At 45.5% G+C, this 24,757-nt stretch overlaps 1 protein-coding gene across 1 annotated transcript in view; it reads left to right on the forward strand.

The window, feature by feature from the left end:
* Positions 1-24,757, forward strand: part of POLE (DNA polymerase epsilon, catalytic subunit) — a 54,006-nt gene that overhangs the window by 15,267 nt on the left and 13,982 nt on the right. Inside the window, exons 12-35 of the mRNA XM_048514808.1 lie at positions 1,650-1,769; positions 2,413-2,545; positions 4,212-4,325; positions 5,522-5,734; positions 6,224-6,331; positions 7,301-7,429; positions 8,516-8,618; positions 8,734-8,880; positions 9,106-9,251; positions 10,019-10,167; positions 11,505-11,597; positions 12,408-12,552; positions 14,368-14,525; positions 15,127-15,322; positions 16,082-16,296; positions 16,487-16,589; positions 16,744-16,824; positions 18,108-18,230; positions 20,155-20,373; positions 20,679-20,888; positions 23,249-23,392; positions 23,606-23,746; positions 24,066-24,219; positions 24,305-24,411. Of these exons, the coding sequence (XP_048370765.1) occupies positions 1,650-1,769; positions 2,413-2,545; positions 4,212-4,325; positions 5,522-5,734; positions 6,224-6,331; positions 7,301-7,429; positions 8,516-8,618; positions 8,734-8,880; positions 9,106-9,251; positions 10,019-10,167; positions 11,505-11,597; positions 12,408-12,552; positions 14,368-14,525; positions 15,127-15,322; positions 16,082-16,296; positions 16,487-16,589; positions 16,744-16,824; positions 18,108-18,230; positions 20,155-20,373; positions 20,679-20,888; positions 23,249-23,392; positions 23,606-23,746; positions 24,066-24,219; positions 24,305-24,411 (3,451 nt within the window). The remainder of the gene's footprint in view (positions 1-1,649; positions 1,770-2,412; positions 2,546-4,211; positions 4,326-5,521; positions 5,735-6,223; positions 6,332-7,300; positions 7,430-8,515; positions 8,619-8,733; positions 8,881-9,105; positions 9,252-10,018; positions 10,168-11,504; positions 11,598-12,407; positions 12,553-14,367; positions 14,526-15,126; positions 15,323-16,081; positions 16,297-16,486; positions 16,590-16,743; positions 16,825-18,107; positions 18,231-20,154; positions 20,374-20,678; positions 20,889-23,248; positions 23,393-23,605; positions 23,747-24,065; positions 24,220-24,304; positions 24,412-24,757) is intronic.

A 24,757-nucleotide genomic window follows, 5' to 3' on the forward strand; every position in this document is an offset into this window, starting at 1 on the left:
ATCATTTTCAATGTTGGTTGTTGTGGGTTTTTTGTGCTGCATGGCCGTGGTCTGGTAGATCTTGTTCCTAATGTTTCACCTGCATCTGTGGCTTATATCTTCAGAGGTGCATCACAGAGAGAAGTCTGTTATACACTGTGTCCAGACTTCTCTTATAATAGACTTCTCTCTGTGATACACCTCTGAGGATGCCAGCCACAGATGCAGGCGAAACGTTAGGAACAAGATTTACCAGACCACGGCCCACAGCCTGTAAAATCCACAACAACCAGTTGAATCTGGTTGTGAAAGCCTTCAACAATACTTTCAATTTTTGTTTTAATCTAGCGAGCCCACATTCTCCCTTTAAATCCACTCCAAAAGGGGTGGATTTAAACAGAGAACCTGGGAAAAATTTGAGGTTGCATGTCAGGGGAGCAATGTTTAAGCTAACAGTACCAAAATTTTAGGCTATCTTCAGGAGACTCTCCACCAAAGTTATGGACCCTCAAATGGGTAGCCCCATCTACTGTTGGCTCCCATTGGAAACAGTGGGGGATTGGGACACCCCTTTTGGGGGTCTGTAACTTTGGACCCCCTGAACCAACCTTCACCAAACCTGGGTGGTATCAGCAGGAGACTCTCCAGATGAAACCACCCAGGTTTAGCGAAGTTTGGTTCAGGGGGTCCAAAGTTATGGACCCTCAAATGGTAGCCCCATCTACCATTATCTCCCCTTGGAAACAGTGGGGAATGGGTCACCCCTTTTGGGGGGGCCATAACATTGGATCCCCTGAACCAAACTTCACCAAATGTGGCTGGTATCATAAGGAGTGTCACCTGACAATATCCTGAAATTTTGGCACTGTTAGCCTAAAAACTGTGCCCCCTGCTGGCCGACAAAGTAAAAACACTAAAAGATACCCCCCAAAATTAGAAATGAGCCCAAATTTTTGTGTGCCCCTGTCCCGGATGTCCCCATTGTAGCTATGCCTCTATCTCTGCCCCAGTCCTGCCCCGGAACGCCCCCGGAACACCCTCACCACATTAAGTCGTTACAGCGATGCAATGAAGAGACGAGACTGAGTGATGTCAGGAAACTGGTGGAGAGAAGCCAGCGGCTGATCTGGCTGATCTGGCTAGTCTGCCGAGCTGGGGTCCCTGGCACCTTTATTAAGGGTTTGGGAAGGCGGGAGAGCAGGAGAAAGTTGCGCAATTCATGACTCAGCGGAGGGCTGCGTACGTGCAGGGAGAAACGTTCCTGTCTGGGTCGAATCCACATTCAGGCATCTTGTGACCCGGGTGTCTGGGGGATCTCATGATGTGCATACGTGTGAGCCCAGGTGGGGACAGATGGCGCAGGCATTCCTGTGCACTTTCTGAAGCTCTACTGGGTTCGCTAACGCACCCCTACAACCACATCCCGACGGGCACATGCCTGGAGCGTTGCGCGCACACACACACCACCCTCTGCCGCCGCCCCCTTGGAGCTACACCTCTGGTCATACAGAAACAAAAATTGTATTCTATAAATCAGACTGTATTGACCCTTCAGTATTGAGTTTTGCATTAGGATTCTTGTGGTAATGCAGAAGAATAAGATCCATAATAATCCCCTGGTTTGCCTAGTAATTCTTTTGGAGAGAGACTGAACTGTCCATCATCCCCAGGCCCTTTGTGGAAACCAGAGCAGCCGTTCATGGAATGAACATGAAGCAGGAGATTGGATTCCAGAAGGACAGCCAAGGGGAATACAAAGCTTCTCAGTGCATCCACATGGATTGTCTCAGGTACTGAGGGGTTTCTATCCCCTTGCATTTTCTCATTTTGGGGCTTGCAGCACAGGGCTTGACAGCTATTCCCTTCTAAGCCCATTGAAGGCAATAAATAGTTCTGAAGGGTGCAACTGTTTAGTGTTGCACTCTTTGTCTGCTAAACTGGAAAATGCTTTCTGTACTTTGTGTCTCTGGACTGAGTTTTGTTCTGAGTTAGTTTCTGAGTGTTCTCCTAGCTCAACACTTTTCAATTTTCCAGTAAATCCTGGGCTTGATGGGGAGCTCATCATGGGGGCCGTAGTCAAAAGAGTGGTAACAGTGGAAGAGCATCCCTAGGAAACTCACTGACCAATTTTTCCTAACAGCACAAACGTGCACCAGACAGTTAGATGTATTCTTAGTCACTATTTATATTGTGAAGGCTCATTGGGCTCCAGAAACCTTTTTCAATAGTCAGCAGCCATTTGGGCCTGCTTGGCAGATGAGAAAGTGGGGAAATCTGATCCTTGAAGAAAGACTGGATGAGCATGCCCTAGCTTCTCATTTGGAATCCTGCTCCAAATTACACTTAATTTGGCTTTGTTCCGTTCCTCTTTGGCCAGTACTTTCTGTATATGTGCCATTCTGCCACCTGTTGGTTTTGTGCTTCTGTCTATAGGTGGGTCAAGAGAGACAGTTACCTCCCAGTGGGAAGCCACAACTTGAAAGCAGCGGCCAAAGCAAAGCTGGGCTATGACCCTGTGGAGCTGGATCCTGAAGAGATGTGCCGGATGGCTACTGAAGAGCCTCAGGTGCTTCCGTCCCTTCTTTGTGTTGACCAGTGTGATGTAACCAACTCTGCCAATTCAGACAGTGCTTGAAGGGGTGCTAAAATCCTCTCCCAGAATTGCATGTCTGTCATTGCCTCCCCTGTGCATTCTTGTGGAATCTCGATGGGTTTTGTTTTGTTTTTAATTCAATCTAGCTAGTTGTTTCAGTAGCTTCTACTAAAGACTAAATAATACTTAACATTTAAGTAGCACTTATACTTGTCAAAGTACCTTACACACATTACTTTGCTGTAATTCTTCCAACAAACTGTTTTGTTTCAGAATTGGCAGGGGGTGTATGAGCAGGAATGGCTTGCCAAAAACCACCTAGTGAGTTCATGGCAGAGATGAGATTTGAAATCAGGACCTTGCCAAATCACAACCCATTACTACGTAATAGCAACTGACCTAGAACTCAGTTTCAAATGGCTAGAGGGTGTTCTCTGTTCTGTCTCTATATATTCACTGCTTTCTGGGCTTTGGCAGAGTTGCTTTATTTACTCAAATTCTAAATTCAGGTTTCTAAATTCACAGTATAAGGTCTCCTGTATGTAGGGAGTTTTTCTTTCTTATAAGGATCACTCCTCCTTTGGTTCTTTTAGAATACCATAATAAGGGGCCCCTGGTACCTGAGGAAAGGGGGAATCCAATCCCCTTTGCTTGATATCCCAACCCTTCTGCAGAGATTTGCTAAACTCAGAGGAGAGGGAGCATCTCACTTACTCCCTCCCCTTCCTGTTCCTCTCCTCACTGCTCTGACAGCCCATCCATCCCCCAGCTCACTCCAAGAGGGTGAACAACAGCAGGTTCTGCTCCTCTTCCCCCAGTCTTTGCAGATGGTACAATTTTGAGGATTAGCTATGGTGATGGGAAACCGCTCAAGTCTTCCAGAACATTCACAAGAGTTCAGCCATCGTGTTTGTTGATTTAAACAACCAAAATGATGGTCTGACTTCTGGATTTATTTTTTATTATTATCTGTTTTAAATGCAAGCTCTTTAAGAGGGTATGCAGGCAGGAAAGAGTAGCTGCTTAGAGTTGATTCAAAGTGGGCAGAGTGAGCAGAGTTAGAATTAATCCAAATTGGACACGGCAGCCTTGGGTTGCAGAATTTGTTTAGTCAGCACTGGGTGACCAACCTGCTACAAGTATTTAGACTGGAGAATGAAGGAATATGGGCCTGGCTGTGGCATGCTGTAATCCATACTCTTGCCTGCCCTTGACATGTCATACTGTCACTTGCTTTTCAGATCAGTAAACAAGAGCATACCAAGGCACAGAGCAGCTATACATATACTGTAGCGTGTACCAAACAGGTACACTAGCTCTTTTTTTAAGACTCACTAGTGGCATATGCATTCAAAAAGCTGGCTATCATTGGATTCAGCATACATTTTTAACTGTTAAATCAGCATTTAGCATCAAAAACTTATCTTGCTGCAAAAAGCCACCATTGGCTGACATGGAGCGCCATGTAGCTAAGGATTGTCCATTCATTGTCAGTGCTGCAGATGAACAGGATGTCTTGACATCTTGTTTTGTAGAACCATTATGTAGTCTTTGGGGCAGAAAAACTAAAAAGTGCTCCAAGTCTTGCTTACCGCCATGTAGTCTGAAATCCCTAGATTTTGTACAATTTCTTTTCCAGACTCTGGCCACCTACTCAGTGTCTGATGCTGTTGCTACCTATTACATGTACATGAAGTACGTCCACCCTTTCATCTTTGCCTTGTGCACCATCATTCCAATGGAGCCCGATGAGGTGAGTGTGCTGGAGCTTCAGTCTTGATCTGGTAGGGCCAACAAACTGTCATGCCAATTACACAGTAAAGGAGCCCAGCCAGACAAGCAGAGGCCTTTACTGAAATCTAATCACTTGAAAATGCCTCTGTGTGAAATCGTCTCTTCATGTCAGCATTTATTACTGATGCCTTGCTGCTCAAAGTTTAGATCTCAATCAAGGCAGGAAGAACTTCTCTGCATGAAATAGTGCCTTAATAAGTGGCATGTCAGTCTGCATAATTGCTCATGCAAACATGTGCATGACTATCACGTGTGGTGACCTAACTGTGGTTTATATGGTTTGCAACTTGCTGAGATCTTTGACCACAGTCAAGATGGATGATAGCAGTTGAGCCTCTTCGTTGCATAGTGGTGGTTTTTGACTGCCAGGATAGTGATTTTCACCCCAGCTGCTGGATTTTTATTTTTAAAATTATTTGAAAAATTAACATCTGTCATGTTGTGAGACAGCTGTTGCAAATGTTCCCCAGAAAACCATGGTCTCTTAGACAATCGAATACCAGCTGGATTTCCTCAAAGGACGCACAGGAGTTGGTTTTTACGATATAGGTATATGTGGTAATCAGGGAGGAGGAGATGGGCTAAGTCACAACTGCCCTCTTGGTTGTCAGCCTCCCTGCTCCGAGGTTTGCCAGTGGGGTTGTTGTATCAGTCAGCTTGACTTGTGTTGTCCTTCAGCATTGGCTCCCTCTAAGTAGCAAGGCACAACAGCATTGTACATGTCACAGTTACTTATTTATTGGCCTGATATCCCCGCCCCCCCCCCCCCCATCCCCACAGGGCTCAGGGCTGGTCACAGTATAAATTAATGCACAGCCAGCTTACATCAGTGATCTTGAACAGACTGATTCTTTCATCATCCACTTTGGAGATTAATAGATCAACCACTCTGGCATTTGGGGATGACCACCTGCCTTCCTTTTTGCTCTGTAAAGATGGGCACAGTTCCTCACTCAGAACTCGTAGATGTTTTGTTTAGCATAGTTTGGGTTACTCTTCTTCTATGGAATCCTCTGAGACTGAGAGAGTGACTCTTATTCAAATTGATTTCAGAAGCTTCTTTAAGTCCTAGGCTGGAAAGAGCCTCCCAACTTCTCTTTCTGGTATTCTATAAGTAGGAGATTTCTGCTATATTTCATGTTCCTCTTCCTCCAGGTGCTGCGAAAGGGTTCCGGGACACTGTGTGAAGCTCTGCTCATGGTTCAGGCATATCACGCCAACATCATCTTCCCCAACAAGCAAGAGCAGGAGTTCAACAAGCTCACCAATGACGGGCATGTGCTGGACTCGGAGACATATGTTGGGGGCCACGTGGAGGCACTGGAATCCGGAGTCTTCCGCAGTGACATCCCCTGCCGCTTTAAGATGGTAGGAGCTTTGGAGCAGCATTTTTGGAGACCTGTGGGATCGGGGCAGTGGGAAGGGGGCGTGTACAAAGTTCCATTCCGCCACTGGATAATTTCCAACACTGGCTGTAATTTAACCTTAGCGCTGAATGGGCCATATAGTCCTAACCACTGGTACAGGGCTCAGGGTTAAGGAAAGCTCAGTATTGGACTGAATCTCCAGTTCTTGGGGGAGATGGCCCTGCCTCTTTTTCACCAGAGAAAATACATGCTGCTTCTATCTTCCAGGCTACATTTATTCTCTTGTCTCTTGTCTGTTAGCCTGGGCTGCTTATAGTCATTCTGTGTAGTGATTAAGACTTACTGGAAGGATCAATATCCCTTCAAGCCAGTGCCTTAGTTTCTGCTTGCACCGATCTGTACTATGCAAGTGTTCTAGCATGGATCTGTACTGCACTGGCAATTCTTGACACAGACATAATGCTTAACTTCATGCTCCTGTGTCTTCTAGAATCCTGCTGCCTTTGACTTCCTTCTGCAACGTGTTGAAAAGACAATGCGCCATGCCATTGAGGAAGAAGAAGGCGTACCTCTAGATCAGGTTACCAACTTTCAGGAGGTAACTTTATTTTTATGCAGGTAACTAGCATTACCTGGCCCTGGACAGGAAAAGGAAATGGCAGTGGTTGGATTCTTGGTCTACACATGGTCCCCCTAATACCATCATATAGCATCCCTTTCTGTCTAGTTGCTGGTAACTTTATCCTCCACTCTCTTTCCACACCATTTCATTATGGGGGCAGGGGCAGTGGTTCTCTAAAGAGGTTTGGTGCTTTTGAAACTTTTTTCTAAAGAGTCTTTGGTGCTTTGGAGCCTTTCTAAAGAAAGTTGAAAATGAGCTAAGAGAGGCCTTTCTTCCCATAGCATAAAAGACCATGTTTCTTTTGTTCCACTGGGATGGCTATATATTGTGAGCAGCAACCACCATCAAACACTGTCTGTGTCCAGCCTTCAACCCTGCTGTCCCCCAAAGGACTGCCAGTTTTCCTAAGCCTGAGACTATACTGAGTTTACAGTCCTATTCAATCCACCTGGCTCTCATCACATGATCATCCCCAGAGCTGTACTTTTCCTTCTGTGGATGTTTCCCCATCTTGGACCACTCATCAGCACCTTAGTTTTCATGTTTATCCTGCACTTCTCCAGGAGCTCAAGGCAGTGTATGTGCTTTTTCCCTCTTTCCTTTTATCCTCGCAATAACATTTTCAGGTAAGTCGGACCGAGAAGGTGTGACTTATTCCAGGTCATCGAGTGAGTTTGATGGCAGACGGGGATTTGTACCTGGGTCTCCCTGGTCTAGTCTGTCATCCTAACCACCACACAACATTGCTTATTCTGCTATCCATATTCTTGACCTGCTTGGAGAGCCACAGGCAGCCCACAGTTGTCTATGTTCTGATGTATGTTTTGTTACTGTGTTCAGAGGACAACACAAACTGGTCATGACAGGCTTGGCGAGGTATCCTTGGCAGTTCCAAGCTGCTTTAATCTGTCTCATCTGTTTTTACACCATTTCCTCTTGTCACAGGTTTGTGATGAAATCAAAGTCAAGCTGAATTCCCTAAAGGATGTTCCCAACAGGATTGAGTGTCCTCTAATCTACCATCTGGATGTGGGAGCTATGTATCCCAACATCATCCTGACCAACAGACTGCAGGTAAGCACCATAGCTTATGAGAGAAATAAGGAGTTCCTCCTTTGGTTTGCATTGTATTCTGCCATAGGAAAGGAAATGTTTTGGATAAAGCACTTGGTGTTGGCAGTCACAGGAAAGAAGCCTGCCTCTCAGGGCATAAGGTTCTGTTCTGGTGGTTCAAGATCTTGGGATGCAAATTCAGGGCAGGATTCTTCATGCTATCCTGCCATTCGAAAGAACTAGGCTCTTACCTGCAGCTTGTGCTTAGAACCAGAGAAGTGCAACACTGTCACTCAGTCTCTTAGGGGCCACTTCAGACATCACCTTGTTAGTAATAGGTATTGCGCTTTTAATGGCTTCCCAGCTCACACTGCCATTTCACGTGGCCTCTTCCTTGCTCTTCCCCTTCCTATTTCATGCAACAGTTGCTGTCACCAGGAAAAATGAGGGCGGGAAATAGTCCACACTGCAGTGTGCTTGCTATTTTTTTAGTGCAAGGCCTTTGAGAAGGTAAATGGTGGCAACTCTTTTCTGTTGGAACTGTGTAAATGAGTGAGTGTGGAAAAACAAAGGCAGCTTGGCCATTTAAGTTGCAGGAACTTTCCTACTGCCCTGGAGGCCACTGGCAACGAGGAGGATGTTTGTGAGTAGCTTTTCTAACACAACAGGGGCCTCTCAGCTCAGGTGACTGCAGCATGCAGGAGGAGCTGATGGGTATGCTGGCACCCATTGTTGGTCATGTCTGAGCCAAGTGACCCCTGCAGCGCTGACTCTTAGCACTGCAGGGGCCACTCAGCCTGGCTTGTTCTAAGTCACTTTAACTTCCCAGTCACCCTGGCTGGAAGGGAGTTATTTAGCCACTGCTTCCTTGATGTTTCTTTCTGAAGTGGAAGTACTACAGATGTAGACAGGCTTTGATGCAGACGGCTCCTCATTTGCAGACTAACATGAATTGGGAATTTAGTTAATTCAGAATTTAGTAAAAGACTTCTTACTTTTGTATCCTTTGGTGCTGGCTTGATGCAGAGATCCTTGTTTATCTGCTCTTAGAACTTCTGTGGCTTCCTCTGTCATACCCAGATTTTCCTGTCTCTGCTTTCTTTTCAGCCATCAGCTATGGTAGATGAGGTCACATGTGCTGCCTGTGACTTCAACAAGCCAGGTGCTAATTGTCAGCGGAGGATGACCTGGCAGTGGAGAGGAGAATTCAGTGAGTGTCAGTCTCTGCTTCATCCAAAGGAATTGGTTAAGTACAATTCCTTTGCTGCATCTAAATTCTCCAGCTGTGCAGATTTATTCATGGTTGTCTTTCTCCACCAATGCAGTGCCAGCAAGCCGCAGCGAGTACCACCGGATCCAGCAGCAGCTAGAGTCAGAGAAGTTCCCTTCTCTCTTCCCTGATGGACCACCCCGGGCATTCCATGTGCTATCTCGAGAGGAGCAAGCCAAATATGAAAAGAAGCGCTTAGCAGGTAAGAGCCTTTTAAATCCTGTATGCCGGGATAAGTATGTGGGATTTCATTGGCTGATAGTGCTAAAGCTTTTTTTCTCAAGCTGTCCCCTGGAAAGCTGTGACCCAGTGTGCATCATGCTGCCTCTCATACCTCAGTCAGTCACGGTGAGAAGTGATTTCCCCTGCTGCAATTTGGGAGTTGTTTGTTATTGGACTAAGCTCTTCATACTCAACTCTCAAACAGATTACTGCCGCAAGGCCTACAAGAAAATCCATGTGACCAAAGTGGAGGAGCGTGTCACCACCATCTGCCAGCGGGAAAACTCCTTCTATGTAGACACCGTGCGAGCTTTCAGGGACCGTCGCTATGAGTTCAAAGGACTACACAAGGTACTCCTTGTTTTCCAAAATGCCCACAGTGACCTTATAGAGCCCTTTGTGTCCTGAGACCTATCAGAGGATGCCCCTGTCCTTGTAAAGATTTGTGGAAGGAGCCCTGTTGAGAGTCTGAGCAGGTAGAGAATTTGGGTCTGCTGTGTCTAGGTTCTGAATCCTGGGCAGAGATGATGCCAATAAACCACAACTTTGTACACAACCACATTATAAATCATGAACAGCAGAATCCAGATGGTGGGTCACTCCACAGTGGCCAGAGAGGGCACAGTGAAGTTGGCGCTGCACCACCTCCAATGGAGCTCTGGACCGTATAGCAAGCAGTTGGGGGGGGGGGGAGCCCTACCCCTCAGAATGCTCCATAGGAAATAATGACTTATGCCACCTGTTATCATGCTGTAAGTCACTGGCCTGTACCAGGTGTGTTCCCAGACCAAAAGCCTGGTGGAAGTCAAGGGAGGTTGGCTTCATGCCCCTAGCCCGCCTCACCCATATTTACATTAGTGCAACTTTGGGACTAGAGACCACTTCTGGTTTGGACACCACAGATCACTCACCTGCCACCCTATTTGTCCTTCCCGCAGGCATAAGTGCCACTTACACTGGTGGGGTGGGCCAACCCATAATTGCAGGCCTACACCATTCCCACAGCCCATTCCACACACACCTCACCTGGATTGGGTTGCCTGTTTATCGTTGAGGGTGGTTAGAGGGTAGGCTGTGGCTTGGCCAGTTTGCATGTCCTTTACATCTGGCTGTTCCAGGTGTGGAAGAAGAAGCTGGCTGCAGCTGTGGAGATGGGTGACGCCTCTGAAGTAAAGCGCTGCAAGAATATGGAGATCTTGTATGACTCCTTACAGCTGGCGCACAAGTGCATTCTCAATTCCTTTTATGGCTATGTCATGCGCAAAGGGTGAGTGGGAGCAGAAATACATGAATGTTCTCCCCTTTTAGCAGGGAGAAATAACCATAGATGTGCCATCATCTTCCTCACAATTACTTGCTGGCTTCTTGAGAAAAGGAGATTTATTTCCAAGTATTCGGTCTAATGTACTCCTGGTCACCTATTCAACAGCATCTCCTTTGGGTTTTTCTGTTGCTGCTGCAGCTGCCAGTACAGCACAACAGCATCAGTGCTTCCCCATGGCACATCTTCCCATAGTTACCTTGCAGCTTCCCTACATCAGTCTCCTGGCAGCAGTCACTGCCAGGCGACACGGGCTTTTCCAGGGTTGCTTACATTTACAATTAAACATCATTATGAAAAACTATCACATTCTCTAAATTTATGACTTTCATTTAAAAAAAATGTCTCTAGTCCCTTTTCTTGCAGAGATATGCCTTTAGGATGAATTTTGAATTGTAGGCTTCCTTGTTTGTAGCTGCATTTCATAGCCACTGTGCTATGCCAGCTTTTTGGGTACTTTTTGGTTCGAATCATCCTCAAGATAGTTTACAATAACTCTTTTGATAAACCAACTATTGTTTGCCCAGTGGAAGGTCTAGGGCAGAAACTATTTTTCCCATCAGTCTTCCTCCTGAGAATAAAATGGCCAATACTGTAATACCCTTGTGTAATGACTTAGCGCCGACTCATTTGGAATATTGTGTCTGTGCAATTCTGGCTGTCATATCTCAAAAACAGTGTTGCAGAGCTGAAAAAAAAGTACAGAAGAGGGCAACAAAGCTGATCAAGAGGTTGGAGGACTGTTCCTGTGAGGAAAAGGAGAAGAGTCTGGAATTTTTTAGTTCAGAAAAAAAGTTTAAAGGGGATATAGTAGAGGTTCATAGCATTATGTGTGGGGTGGAGAAAGTGGATAGAAGGAATGTTTTTCCCTCTGTCATAATACTGAAACTCAGGGACATCAGTGAAGTTGATCAGCAGTAGGTACAGGAGAGACAAAAGGAAATACTGGTTTTCTCATTGACTAATTATATTGTGGGATTCACTGGCAGTGGAGGTAGTGACAGCCACCTGTGTAGAAGGCTTTAAAAAGAGGTTGGATTCATGTTGAATAGGTGCATCAGTGGCTACTAGCCATGGTGAGTGAAGAGAACCTCCGTATTCAGAGGCAATAAACCTTTGAAAACCATTGCTAAGTGGTAAAATCGGGGAGGGTTTGGCCTCTCTGTCCTGTTCGTTGACCCTTTGGGACAACTGATTGGCCACTTTATGAGGATACTGGACTAGATGGACCACTGATCTGATAAGGCTGGGCTCTTCTTATGTTCTCTGTACTCCTCTCACAGGGCTCGGTGGTACTCCATGGAGATGGCTGGAATTGTCTGCTTCACAGGTGCAAATATCATCACGCAAGCCAGGGAGCTAATTGAGCAAATTGGGTGAGCGCCCTGACTTGAATTGCATTCAGGAGCTAACTGGGATTAGCATTCTTTTGGAGCAAATGAATACAATATTGTTGTTTTTTACATTCCCCTATTTTATTTAGCAAATGCCCAGGCCATATTGCCAGAACCACAAATATTATAAAAACAACAAATCACTGACAAAGAATTCCAATGAAGAGCTAATTGGTCCAAAAGTGTGATGATACTTTATTCCAGTGTGAGAATGTCTCTTCAACAGCTGGTTCTTGCTTGTGTGTTTTTTCTCCTGTTGCATAGAGTTGTACCATCCATAACAGAAAGGTTTTGTCTTGAAGGCCTGCTCCTTTCTGTTTTGTACAAAAGAAAGAAGCACGCTTCTTGTATGGACATGAAGAGTATCCAGCACCTGTCTCCGGAGGATGTTATTCCAATTACGAAAGGCCTGTAAGACAGAGCTATTCTGCCAGGCCTATAGTTGAAGACAGCACTGGAGTTGAGATGTATAGCTAGCTGGTCTCACTCCCTCTTACCACCCCCCTTTTTCCATCTTCAGATTAGAAGGTGGGGGAATATTAGCCTACCCTGATTTATTTTTAGCACCATCTTTATATGAGTTTCATTATTCTATTTTATGATTTTGATAAATTGTGTTTTATCTATATTGTTAGCTGCTCTGAACCCACTTTGGCCGGGTTATATATAATGATAATAATGCCTCTCCATTTCTCAGAGACCTTCAACAGCATTCAGTTCTTTCAGCAGTAAATTCTTGTAATGTGGCCTCTGATCATGACCTGTAAATGCTCTCCTGTTCATCCTTTCAAGGAGACCACTGGAGCTGGACACTGATGGAATCTGGTGCGTCCTTCCAAACAGCTTCCCAGAAAATTTTGTTGTCAAGTCAACCAATGCCAAGAAGCCCAAAGTGACAATCTCATATCCAGGCGCAATGTTGAACATTATGGTGAAGGTGAGGAGGGTTCTGTCTCAGTAAGTAACCTGAAAGCCACACAATACCTGGGAAGCCAATTCTGCTGACCTGAAAACAAATACCTTGCCATTTTGCAAGCCTTCAGAAAATGACCAGGGGGGAAGTGGAGTTCCTCAAGCTGACCCAGGTCTTTAGACCTTAATGAGGAGGAGTTCACTTCTGAAGCTACTTTCTATCACCCTCATATCAGAAATAAGAACCTTCTTAGTTCAGCCACTGCAATAAACTTTTAGAGAGATGCAAGTTTGGTTCTTTCTGTACCTCTTTAAAGACTCTTCCTCAAGTTAACAACCCCATCTTTTTCCTGGCTACCTACTCCTAATCACCCTGTAAGTAGAAGAAGCCTTGGGAATCTTGCATTTTGTGGCAATTCAAATCCAATTCTATTTGTACTTTAATTCATGTAGGAAAAGTTAGGCTTTTATGTGGACACAGGAGAATGAAAAGAAACTCCAAATACCATTTTTAATGAATCCTTTCTGTTCCTTTACATTAAAAACAGTGTCCTCTCATGCAACTGCTGTAGCAGCCAATCCCTTTACACCTGTATGAAATGACTCCAAGCTGATACCTTTGATTTCCTTTTGCCTTTGTTTTAGGAAGGTCCAATTGTCTTTCTGGCTATTCACTATTCCTCTATGAATGGTCATTGCGCACCCAGGCATACTGGGAAAAATTGATCAAGAGCTCTTAGTAGACCTACAGGAAGTGGTTTTAGGTTACCATCTGAGTTTCAGCAGAATCCTGGCTAAGCATTTATCTTGTAATTTTTACACAGATACCCGTAGAATGAGTAGTCTCACCACACTGGAGAATTTTAAGTGGGTAAGATAAGTAGATTAGTTTGGGAAAGATCAGTGGCACAACATGTTCTTTACATGCAACGGTCCACGCTCCATCGCTCTCATTTCCAAGTGAAAAGAAGTCCAGATAGCAGAGCTGGGAAAGGTCTGGGACCTTGGAGAGCTCCAGAGCAATTCACAGTAGGGTAGATGGTATAATAAGGCAGCTTTGGCCCTGTGAGGTCTTTTAGGAACCACCTAGAATTCTACTGAAGCTCTATGAAAGAAGAGTAAATGATCATTTAAATGATTAAAAACTTTAAATGTATCAGTGGTATTTCTTGATATTTCCAGAACAAAAGAAGAAATAAAATAGAAGTATCTAGAGCGGCTTAGTTTGCATAATTCATTTGGGGCCCGTGGCTGGAGTTCTGATGTTTGCATTCACACTCTCTTTCTGGCAGAGAATCTGCAGTCTTGACTATTTCTAGTCTTTCTAAATGTAAATGTAGATTTCACCCCCTTCCCCGCAAGAGAGAGGCAGAACAGCCAAACAGGACTATGTCCTGTGGTTCCAAAGAGTGATTCACCTTATCCCCAATCCCCTGTGATGAGAACTGAGACTATTTGATTTCACTCCATGTCCTTGTATTTCCAAGCCTCCAGTGCAAAATTATTTAAGATGTAGCATTAGATCCGCAAGAGAATAAGTCAGGAGCTCTGTAGTGCAGAGTGCTAAGCTGCAGTCCTACAGTCAATGCTCTGCTCATGCCCCGAGTTTCATCCCCTTGGAAGGTTGATTCACCCTTCTCTCCTTCTGAGGTCATCAAAATGAATTGCATAGACGACTGGGGAAGGTAATGGCAAACCACCCCATTAACATAGTCTACCAGGTAAGCCTTGTGATGTGATGTCACCCCTTGGGTCAGTAATGACTCCATGTTTGCCCACCTTTACCTTTACTCTTTTACTGAAACTGCAAGAGAATAAGTCTATTGTTCTGTACTAACAGGAAGGGTTTACAAATGATCAGTATCAGGAGTTGGTGGACCCAGCCTCACTCACATACGTTAGTCGTTCAGAGAACAGCATTTTCTTTGAAGTGGATGGGCCGTATCTGGCAATGATTCTACCTGCCTCCAAGGAAGAGGGCAAGAAGCTGAAGAAAAGGTACGAAGCCAGGGAAGAGTGGCTGACAGTGGGATTGGCACAAAGCAGGAACTGGAAAATGGCATGACTTATTGCTGAACAATCACTGCTGAAATATTAAATAATAATAAGAGGAGTTGGATTTATGCCCCCCCCCCTTTCTCTCCTATAAGGAGACTCAAAGAGGCTGACAATCTCCTTTTCCTTACCCCCCACAGCAAACACCCTGTGAGGTAGGTGGGGCTGAGAGAACTCAGAAGAACTGTGACTAACCTAAGGTCACCCAGCTGGCTTGTGTTGGAGTGCACAGGCTAATCTGAATTCCCCAGATAAGCCTCCACAGCTCAGGTGGCAGAGCGGGGAATCAAACCCATTTCCTCCAGATTAGAGTACACCTGCTCTTAACCACTACTGCTCCTAAGTCCCTTAACCACTGCTGCTCCTAAGTCCCTGCTAAGTAGGAACTTCAAGCGGACTGTGCTTCCAGTCCTAAAAATGTTGGAATCTAATATAGGTCCCAAAAAAGTACAAGTGGTTGCAGACAGGTGATGGGGATAGATTCCAGGCTTGCTTATGAAAGCTGATGTGTATAACCTCCCCCCTCGCCCCACCCCGCCCCTAGATACGCTGTGTTCAATGAAGATGGCTCCCTTGCTGAGCTGAAAGGGTTCGAAGTAAAGCGACGTGGGGAGTTGCAGCTGGTTAAGATCTTCCAGTCATCCGTATTCGAAGCTTTTTTGAAGGGCACCACACTGGAAGAGGTCTACGCATCGGTTGCCAAAGTGGCTGATTATTGGCTTGATGTCCTTTACAGTAGGGTGAGTTATGCCATAGTAGAATCCACAGGTTTGACACTGTTAAAGAAATCAGATCTCCACAGGATCTTTGAATTGGAGTGGAGGGTAATAGAGAGCAACACTGCAGATAATATCTGACCGATAACGTCAGCAGAGCTGCCCCCCTCCCTTGTTTTGATCATCTCACTACAATGTTCAGTTCCCCCATCGTCAATATATATCTGCGATCACCACGTGCAGAAAGGTGGAAATGTACATCATAAGATACTGAGTGAACTGAACTGCACATGGTGGGAGCAGGAATATTGTTGTTGATGCTGATGTTTTCAGTGGCTGCCCCATATCATTTTTAATAAGCAGTGGTAGCTAAGAGTAAGGTGGACTGGCATACTAATAGCTCTAGAGCTTGGACATTTGAAATTATGTCGAATTAGAGCTATACTCCTGCTTCTCAAATGCTTTCCCAGCTGTACACAAGCATAGTAAACCTGCAGATGTGCAGAATATTCCCTGTTTTCCTTAGCCAGATTTCATTCTGTTGTTTTGCTTTTTCCCCTTTGGGTTAGTCTCAGAGTTTGACTGAAACATCTCTCCTTACAGAATTGCCAGCCTTGGGTAGCAGCCCTGCCTTGCAGGGAGGGGGTTCAAAGTGCTGGGAAAGAGTCAATGAAGTGCCCTGTGTGTTCCAGGGCCCGCTTTGCTGTCAGCGGGGAATATTTGCAAGTCTCAGAGATGAAGCTGGCAATTGTTGACAACTATTTACTACCATTTTCTTTACAGGCTGCCAACATGCCTGACTCAGAGCTGTTTGAACTGATCTCTGAAAACCGATCCATGTCACGGAAACTGGAGGATTATGGGGAGCAAAAATCCACCTCTATCAGCACAGCTAAGCGCCTGGCTGAGTTCCTGGGGGACCAGATGGTGAAGGATGCAGGCCTGAGCTGTCGATTTATTATCTCTAAGAAACCAGAAGGCTCCCCTGTCACTGAGAGGTATATCAAGAAGCTGAAAGGGGCAAAGCTTTTATTTTTGAGGAAGGAAGGGTGAAACACAGGCCAAAATAAGGAGCCGAGGTCGACCTTCCTGATGATTGACAGGATGAAAAAACCTGGAGTGGCTCTCTGCTTGTCTTCAAGACCACTTTTGGGCGAGTAGTAGTGATGTGTTGTTTGTTTTCCCCAGGGCTATCCCACTAGCCATTTTCCAGGCAGAGCTCTCAGTACGAAGGCATTATCTCCGAAAATGGCTCAAGAGTCCTTCATTGCAGGATTTTGACATCCGAACAGTAAGTAGACAGAGACGTTCATCCACAGCTGCTGTTTTCCAGGGTTTTCAGGGATGCTCACTGTTGCTGGCACTCATGCAGAAAGTAATTTTCCTACATTGTCGTTTCTTCACTCTCTCTGTTCTTAACCACAGTTTTCTCTATCTGATTGCAGATCCTAGATTGGGACTATTACATTGAGAGACTGGGCAGCACCATCCAGAAAATTATCACTATCCCTGCAGCGCTGCAGCAGGTGACTGGGGAGCAGGGGAAATGATTAGTGATATCCTGGGCTTTCAGAAGCGCCTGGTACGCAGAGGCATAGCAAGGGAGAAAAGCACCCAGTGCACTGGTGCGTCCCTTAGCCCCGGAACGCCCCGCCCTGGAACGCCCCCACCCCACCCCCAGAACGCCCTCGCCACACCCCCACAGGGGTGCACGCCCAGTTCGTCACTCACCTCCCGTCCCCTTTAAGCTATGCCTCTGCTGATACGATAAGCTGTCCTGTCAAACTCTGGTGCCCTGATCCAGTCGTTTATCGCAAACATGAAAACTTTAATGCATAAACTGAGCTCTCCCACCCAGAAGTATTTTCCAACTTGTTTCAGAATGGTCAGGATGCCATGCCTATAGCTGGCCTCTGCAGAGTAAGAATAACACGGCCCAAATTCATAAGAATTCCACGTGTTCATGGGAGTACCTCTGGGGCTGTGGATTGATGCATAGTCATACATTATCCTTTGTTCATGCTGCCTTAATGATATGGCCAGGATTGTTTATAGTCAGCATCCATTAACTGCGCAGCATAAATCTCAATTGCTGCAGAATTTGTCGTCCAAGTTTCTAACCACTTAGTTATTGGGGTTGTGGGGGCCACATCAAAAGAAACATAGGTTGTGGCTTCCAACCATGAGGGAATGCCTTTTGTACTCAATTAACTTTGCTTCTGCCAAAGACAGAAAGTCAGCTTGTAGTATTCTGTGTCATAGAAAAACAAATTCTATGCAAAGAAAAATCATTCTAATTAAATCCTGTTAAGCAAATTATGTGCTTTCCCTCCTTATTCTGAATCTTGTTTAGCAGTTTGCAGTTAAAGAACTTGGACACCTTGTGTTGTTTTGCTTGGGTAGGCAGACTATAGAAGTCTAACATAACTTTGGCAACTCTGCTGCAAGAACAACCAAGGTACAGGTTCCAACTTTTTAAAAGCTTGAACTATTTGCTGTGTTATTCTGGGGTCCTCCAGATACTGTACCAATTTCCACTTGTGTGAAAGAATAATATATTCCCATCCCTGTCTACACTTTCATAAAATAGTTCTGTAGGATTTAGGATAAGAACCGAATATTGGCATGTGAGACTTGACAAGCACAAGATTACCAGAGAATACCAGACCACTAGGAAGTGTTTGTATGCATTCTTAGTGGCACTCACTTTGTTCTGCTCTTGAATCAGCGGAACGGTCCTGACAGGGTGAGAAAAAGCAAAGGATAACTGGCAGAACCTGCCAGGAAAGTAATCACAGTTTCCTGGCAGGTGAAGAATCCAGTTCCTCGGGTCCGCCATCCTGATTGGCTGCACAAGAAACTCTTGGAGAAGAATGATATCTACAAACAGAAGAAAATCAGTGAGCTGTTCACAAGTGAGGGCAAGAGGCAGGTAAGCAGAAGATGGCTGAAGTCTCTAAAGAGCAAACTGTGCGTTGCATGCATGTATGCATAATAGCTGTGTTGCTTTTGTATTCTTTAAATGAAAAGCAGCCTCAACATTATGAAGTTCTGAGTGAGAGTGCTGGGGAGGCTCTTCACATAGCATTTTATCTGATCTCCAGGGAGCTGAGTGATGCATATGTTTCTCTCCTCTTCCATTTTACCCTCACAGCAACTCTAAGAGACAAGATAGGCTAAGAACTAGAGTGGCTAGCCCAGGTTTCATGGCTGAGTGAGATTTTGAATCCAGACACCCTGGACTTTGCCCAACACTGGAACCATTTCACCTACAAGCTCTCAAGACACTTTTCTGCTTCCACTTCCATGAAGTGGATTACTCCTCCCACTTTGCTTTGGAGGCCAGGCTACATGAATGATCTCCTGCTTGGTCAGTTCCAGCAAGAGGAGATCCTCTTGTTCTTTCATCCACTTTTTGTCTCTGCCTCCTTTGCAGTAATAGGACTCTCATAGAACCTTCCATTGTTTTCAGAGGTTTCAGAACCTTTCAGAGGTTTCCAAGGTTAGACTTAAAGACCAGGACAGCTCAATTTTGTGAAAGTAGTAGTTAAAATTCTCCTCCCCCGATCCCCCCCCCCCCCCGCCCGCCCGCCGGTTCTAAATGGGTACTTACTGTTTACCTTGGCAATGGTTAAAGGAGGGAGAGCAAAAAATGTTGTCCATTATCTGTCCAGCTCATGGTGATACTATGAGACCTCCACTGCTGCAGTGAAAAAGGAGCCCATCTTATGAACTACGAATGACCTGAGATAGATAGATAGAAAAGCATTGCAGAAGCTGGTGCCTAGCAGTCTGAGAGCAGTGAGATAATGAATGAGATGTTAAAGGCATAAGTAAAATGGCACCAGCACGAAAGCAATAACGAGTAGATGTGCTATTTGGAGAGGTGTTGAATCCTTCCTTTTAACAACATGCTTGGCTGCTGTTGCTGAAGGGGAGCTCCAGAGGACTAGTAAGCCCCTCCCTGCTTAGTTAACAGGTGTTAGGCTGATAACAAATACTGCGTTTGCCCATCTGATCCACTTGAAGCCCCTCCATGCCTGGCCTTTTTCTTCTGTCCTTTCCTCTTCCCCAGTAAAGAAGAGAGAACTTCTCTCCGCTGTTGCTTTAATTTCTAATACCTTTGTGACCTACTATAAGTCAGTCCAGCTCTTATGAAATTGTAGACTGCCACGCTGATCCAAAGTCAAATCCAAAAGCGAGGGGGGGGGATCAACGTTAACACCTTTCATTAGAACCAACCAAAACTGACACAAAATAGAATGCAAGCTATGGAGTTTACCAGAACTCTTCACTAAGTTGGATGTTAAGAAAAAAAGCCCAAAGCAGGTGGAGAGCAGGCACCTTGAGTGGCAATCTTAAGAGCAGGACTCATCAGCATCCTTTGCAAAACGCTGAGCAGGCACACAGATTTAAAACAGCTCTGGGATCATGTTGTACCCCTGGATTTCTGGAATTAAGGAGTGGCAGATTGATTCCTCCAGTGGAGACAGAAAGATACAAACAGGTTCAAATGGCTCTTGTTATGCAGTCCAGCTCTTAGTCCATTTTGACTGTCACCAGGTGGGTAAATTACCATTCTTATTCTTGCCTGTTGTTGATACCAGACTCACACAGCCGGTGATAGCCCATCTCCCACTTTCACCACTTCTTCATTCAAGTTGCAGCCTCCTGATGCTCTTTAGAAAGACAAGGCTTTGTTAGATTCATGTGCGTGTTTTGCCTCCAAGCTGATACAGAGGTGAGAGTGTGGATCCATTGTTTGGGAAACAGGGATTAACAAAGCCTGGAGGACTCCTTCATTGCCTTCTCTGCCAGCTAAATCAAAGTTGCTGCTGTTTTTTTCCCCCATTCAGGTCACTGCCAACGTTCCACAGGATGGCACTCCATGCACACAGACTGCTGACATAGAAGATTTTGGGATTGCCAAGTCTTTGCAGCCAAAGATTCCCCTGTCAAGCAAACGCAAACGTGTCCCTACAGCTGAGGAGAGCCAGTTTCCATCCCAGAATCTGGAGTTAACCCAATCCTGGAGGGAGATTCTGGGCCCACCCCCACCCACTGGCACCACAAAGGCAAGTAACATTATTGCCACGGTTGTGGGATAGCAGCCAGATGGTAAAAAGTTCTTCTTGTCCCTAGAGCAATGATGATAATTGATATTGAGTAAAGGAAGGACGTACTACCAGTTCTGTCTCTGGGTGCTTGCCATGGTCTTATATAAATTTCAGTGGTCGATTTATTCCTATTTCACTGTGTGATCACACTGTAATGTGTCAGAGTCTGCCCTTCTGACATAGTTTTCAAAATTCCAGCTTCTACACTAGGACTGTTAAAGAGTTTGGCTAACAGCTTCATCTCTCTACCTCTCTCCCCACAGGAGGAGCACCTAGTCTGGCTGCGGTACCACAAGAAGAAGTGGGAGCTCCAGGCTCGGCAGCGCCTCGAACGCCGAAAAAGGCGGCGGTTGGCAGATGGTGAGGCAGTCCTGGGTGGGGGGCTGATCCGGGATGGCCCCTCCAGAGGTCTAAACAGCTACTTGCGCAAGACAGCACGCAGCATCTTGGACATGCCGTGGCAGATTGCACAGGCAAGTCATGTAGGGGAAACCATTTGCAAAGAGAGGAGTGAGAGCTGGGATGCATGGGTGCAGATGGCCTGCTCTGAGAGTAACATCATGTTGACAAGCCTAGTCTGGGTAGACAGAAATGAGCCTCTTTCCCAACCATACATTAGAGTTACTGTAATATAGCATGGTAGATTGATAGGGGCTGGGCTCTGGTTGTACTGCATTCATTCTCTGGTTCTCCCAGCAGGCCTTTGGGATTTCAGGCAAAGCGAAGTGGGTTGACCCCATTTTGTTCTCCTTTCTTTCTCTTCAGGATAGAGTTGAAGGGGGATTCCTCCACAGCCTCTCTGTTCCTTTGCCTTTTGTCAGCAGCTCCCAAGCTGTGTCCACTCCCTTTCCCTACTTGCGAGTAGCCATCACTTCTCTGGAATGTGTTCAGATGAATGATGGGAGGGGGCTTCTCCTTCTGCTCTTGCATCTTGGCATCACAAACAAGCAACTCCCACCAGGGCTGGAGCGTGTGCCCTGCGCCCTTGCCACGCCATGCCCCGGTGCATCACGCACCCCCCACCCCCTTGGCGCTACCCCACTGACTCCCATAAGCATATCAACTCCCACCCCACACAAGACAGAGTCTTTTGTGAATGAGAAAATCCCAAGTTTTAACTTCACTCTGGTCATGAATTCATTCAAGAATTACAGACAAACCATGTCCGTGGCCTCCTGTCTGCAATATGAGGATACTCTGGAGGAGAACAGGAAGCAGCCAGATGAGAATTCTTTCACCAAGGATTTTTTTCGTCATACTGTCATGTGTGGTATTTTTCGTGGACTGCTTTCAGAGTCATTTTTTGGCTGGAAAGTGGGATAAAAAATACAAATAAAGATACAGGGCTATTTTACTGAGCTTGCTGTAAGGGTAATTGATGATAATGTACAGGAAAGAGCTTTGAGCTACCAATAATTGCTATATAAGGCTAGCTATCATAAATAGTGATATACTAAACTTGTCTTCTCAGTTCCATTGGACAAAGGTAATAGTAATAATGTTCTTCCTGAGTAAGCAGACAAAAGACCCCTCAGAAATCCTCCATCTCTATGCCCCAGTCTTCCCCTGTACCATTAAAAAGTCACTCCTCCCACAGAAAATGCACATTTACTTAGTGCATTTTATTCAGTCATTCCTCTTTGTGCTTTATCCTTACAATCCTGTGAGATAGGCTAAAATGAATGTGTGTGAGACTGGTCCAAACTCATCCAGTGAGCTTTCACGGCAGAGCAGGGATTTGAACCCAAATCTCCCAAATCCTATTGCAGCTGGCTGGCTTCTACACGACAGTGAGGGAAGCTTCTGAAGGCAAACAAAGATTCGGTGCCACTGCTCAGTTATCTGCTGATGGCTGGCCGCTCGGTTCTTGGAGGGTGTTCCCTGGAGGCCACGCTGGCTGCCTTGCAGCTCTCACTATAGCTTCCGCCTCTGAGTTTTGTATCTGGAAATTGGACATTGCTTTTAAAGCAATCTGAGCAAACAGCTTAGTTGGGCAAGGCAATTTGCTGGTGCCTGAACTGTCTGGGGGCATTGCATCCGCTTAGTTAACAGTCGAGAACTACAGTGAAGTGTGTTGGGCATTATTTGTTGGTCCTGAACAGACAAATGACCTTGTAGGATTGGGGATCCCAGAAAGTTTGTGGTGTCCATTTGTGACTAAGAAATCGGCTGTCAGCCAGCCGTCTCCAACCTTTGCTCATGACACGCATGACACATGACAGGAACCGAGTCCGAGTTAAGGTCTCATGAGTGTCAAGGCCTGGACTATGGGCAGCTGAGCAAGAGAACTAGGAAAACCAGGAGTTGTGTCAAGGGGCAGAGCCATAAAGAAACCCTCTTTACCCTGAGTGTCCTCTTCTTGCTTTCCAAGTGCTTCTCTCAGTATACAACCCCCCAAAAAGCAGGAGCCTATACATGCTTTAAAAAATTTACTGACCAGGTCTTAATAGATAGCTAGAAGCTATGATTATGGTGTCCCAGGCTCATTTTGTCCAGAGCGGTTTAATTTATAGGATTCAAAGTATGTGGTAATCTCTCCTCTTGTTTCACATTTTTTTGCTCCTTGAAAAGTAGGTTGTGCCTAGTGAAGATTTCTGTGTGAATCAAAGAGCTGCTCATTCCTGTGTTATCAGTTAATTGTATTTCCTAAAATGTACAACATTGATGACATACAGTGTATTTATGTTAGGGGTTTATATGTCTCTTATTCCTTTCCCATTTACAAATTTCTGTGGATGAAGAGATCGCAAATCACCCCTTCAAATCACCCCTTAACCTTTCCTCTCCTAGTCTGAAAAGTTCCCCTCTTTTTCCTACCTGCTATCTCACCCAGATTGCTGAGACCAGCCAGCCAGGCCTGTTCAAGCTATGGGCTTTGATTGGGACCGACTTGCACTGCCTTAAGCTGAACATCCCACGTATGTTTTATGTCAACCAGCGCATCCCTAAACCAGAAGAGGGCCCAGTCTATCGAAAGGTGTGTTGGTCTCTTTGTTTTGCTCACAAATTGTAGGCCGAAGAAGGACAGAGTGGGAACAGGACTTCAAGGCTCTCTGTCCAAGCTTTCTGGAAATCTCTTCCTCTGCTGCCTCAGGGTGACAAGAAAGAGCATGATAGAGTTCCTCTTTGCCCCTGAAACATACAAGCTCACCCATCAAACATTTCCTGATTCCTTTTGTTCTCTTGACAGGTGAACAGAACTCTTCCTCGCTTGAACCCTGTCTGCAATTTGTATGAATACTCTGTGCCTGAGGACATGTATCAGGAGCACATCAATGAAATAAATGCCAGTCTCTCTGCCCCAGACATAGAGGGTGTATATGAGACCCAGGTAACCCCCTGGCTTATCTGATACAGAAGGGTGGTGGAGGTAGGAAATCAGGCAACAGTTTTGCTTGTTTTTCCAAAGAAGAGCCATAGTTTGGAATGAAGAATTTCAGCTTGTGTGTATCTATACCAAAGGAAGAGAGCCTCCTCAGATTATTTTCAACTGTTCCGCAAAACTATCATATGTCTCCCCATATATTTTCATATGTCTCATGTGTTCCACCTGGCCAGCTGGAGTCACACTACTGATGTGCAGGCTTAGTAGTAACTGGAGGCCCCTGCTGTGAGTCACCTATGCTCAACTTCTGGTTCCTCTTTCTCAGGTGCCATTAATAATGCGAGGCTTGACTCGCCTGGGCTGCGTGTGCATGGTGAACAAACATCTAGTTAGGCATCTTACTGGCCGGGAGACTGAGACCTTTGACCTGGAGCACCTGGAGATGCGCTCTCTGGCCCAGTTCAGCTACCTAGAGCCAGGTAAGAAGGCAACCAGAAGGCTGAGGGCTCTGCCAAGTGCAATGCCCCTCCTGCTCTAATATGGGACTCTGTTCTTCTTTAACAGGAACTATCAAACACATCTATCTATATCACAACTCCCAAGGCAAGAAGGCACTTTTTGGCCTCTTCATCCCCTTTCAACGCAAAGCGTCTGTCTTCGTGGTAGACACGGTAAGATCTCAGAGGAAAGGCAGAGGAGGATCTTGTAGCTAGTTCTTTTTTAAACAGAGGATAAAAAGACTGCTCTGAAATGTTTAGACTTTTCTGGGAAAGTCCTCATTGTGTTCAGGGCAAATGTTCCTTTCCTTACTAGGACTGAACTCTGGGAGAGGGAAATGGCTATATAAGTTTTAACAGAAGATGCTGATTGGCTGCCCTCTCCAGATATCACCAACAACCTCCCCCCTCCCCTAAATCTCTGGAGCCGTTTTGACTTGCTTTTAAAAAATTAATGAGGTGACGCATTAATGGATAAATGCTTGAACATTCATGCCAATCCCCCCCCACCGCCCCCGTA

The sequence above is a fragment of the Sphaerodactylus townsendi genome, linkage group LG13 (genome assembly GCF_021028975.2).
Source record: "Sphaerodactylus townsendi isolate TG3544 linkage group LG13, MPM_Stown_v2.3, whole genome shotgun sequence".
NCBI classification, from domain to species: Eukaryota; Metazoa; Chordata; class Lepidosauria; order Squamata; family Sphaerodactylidae; genus Sphaerodactylus; species Sphaerodactylus townsendi.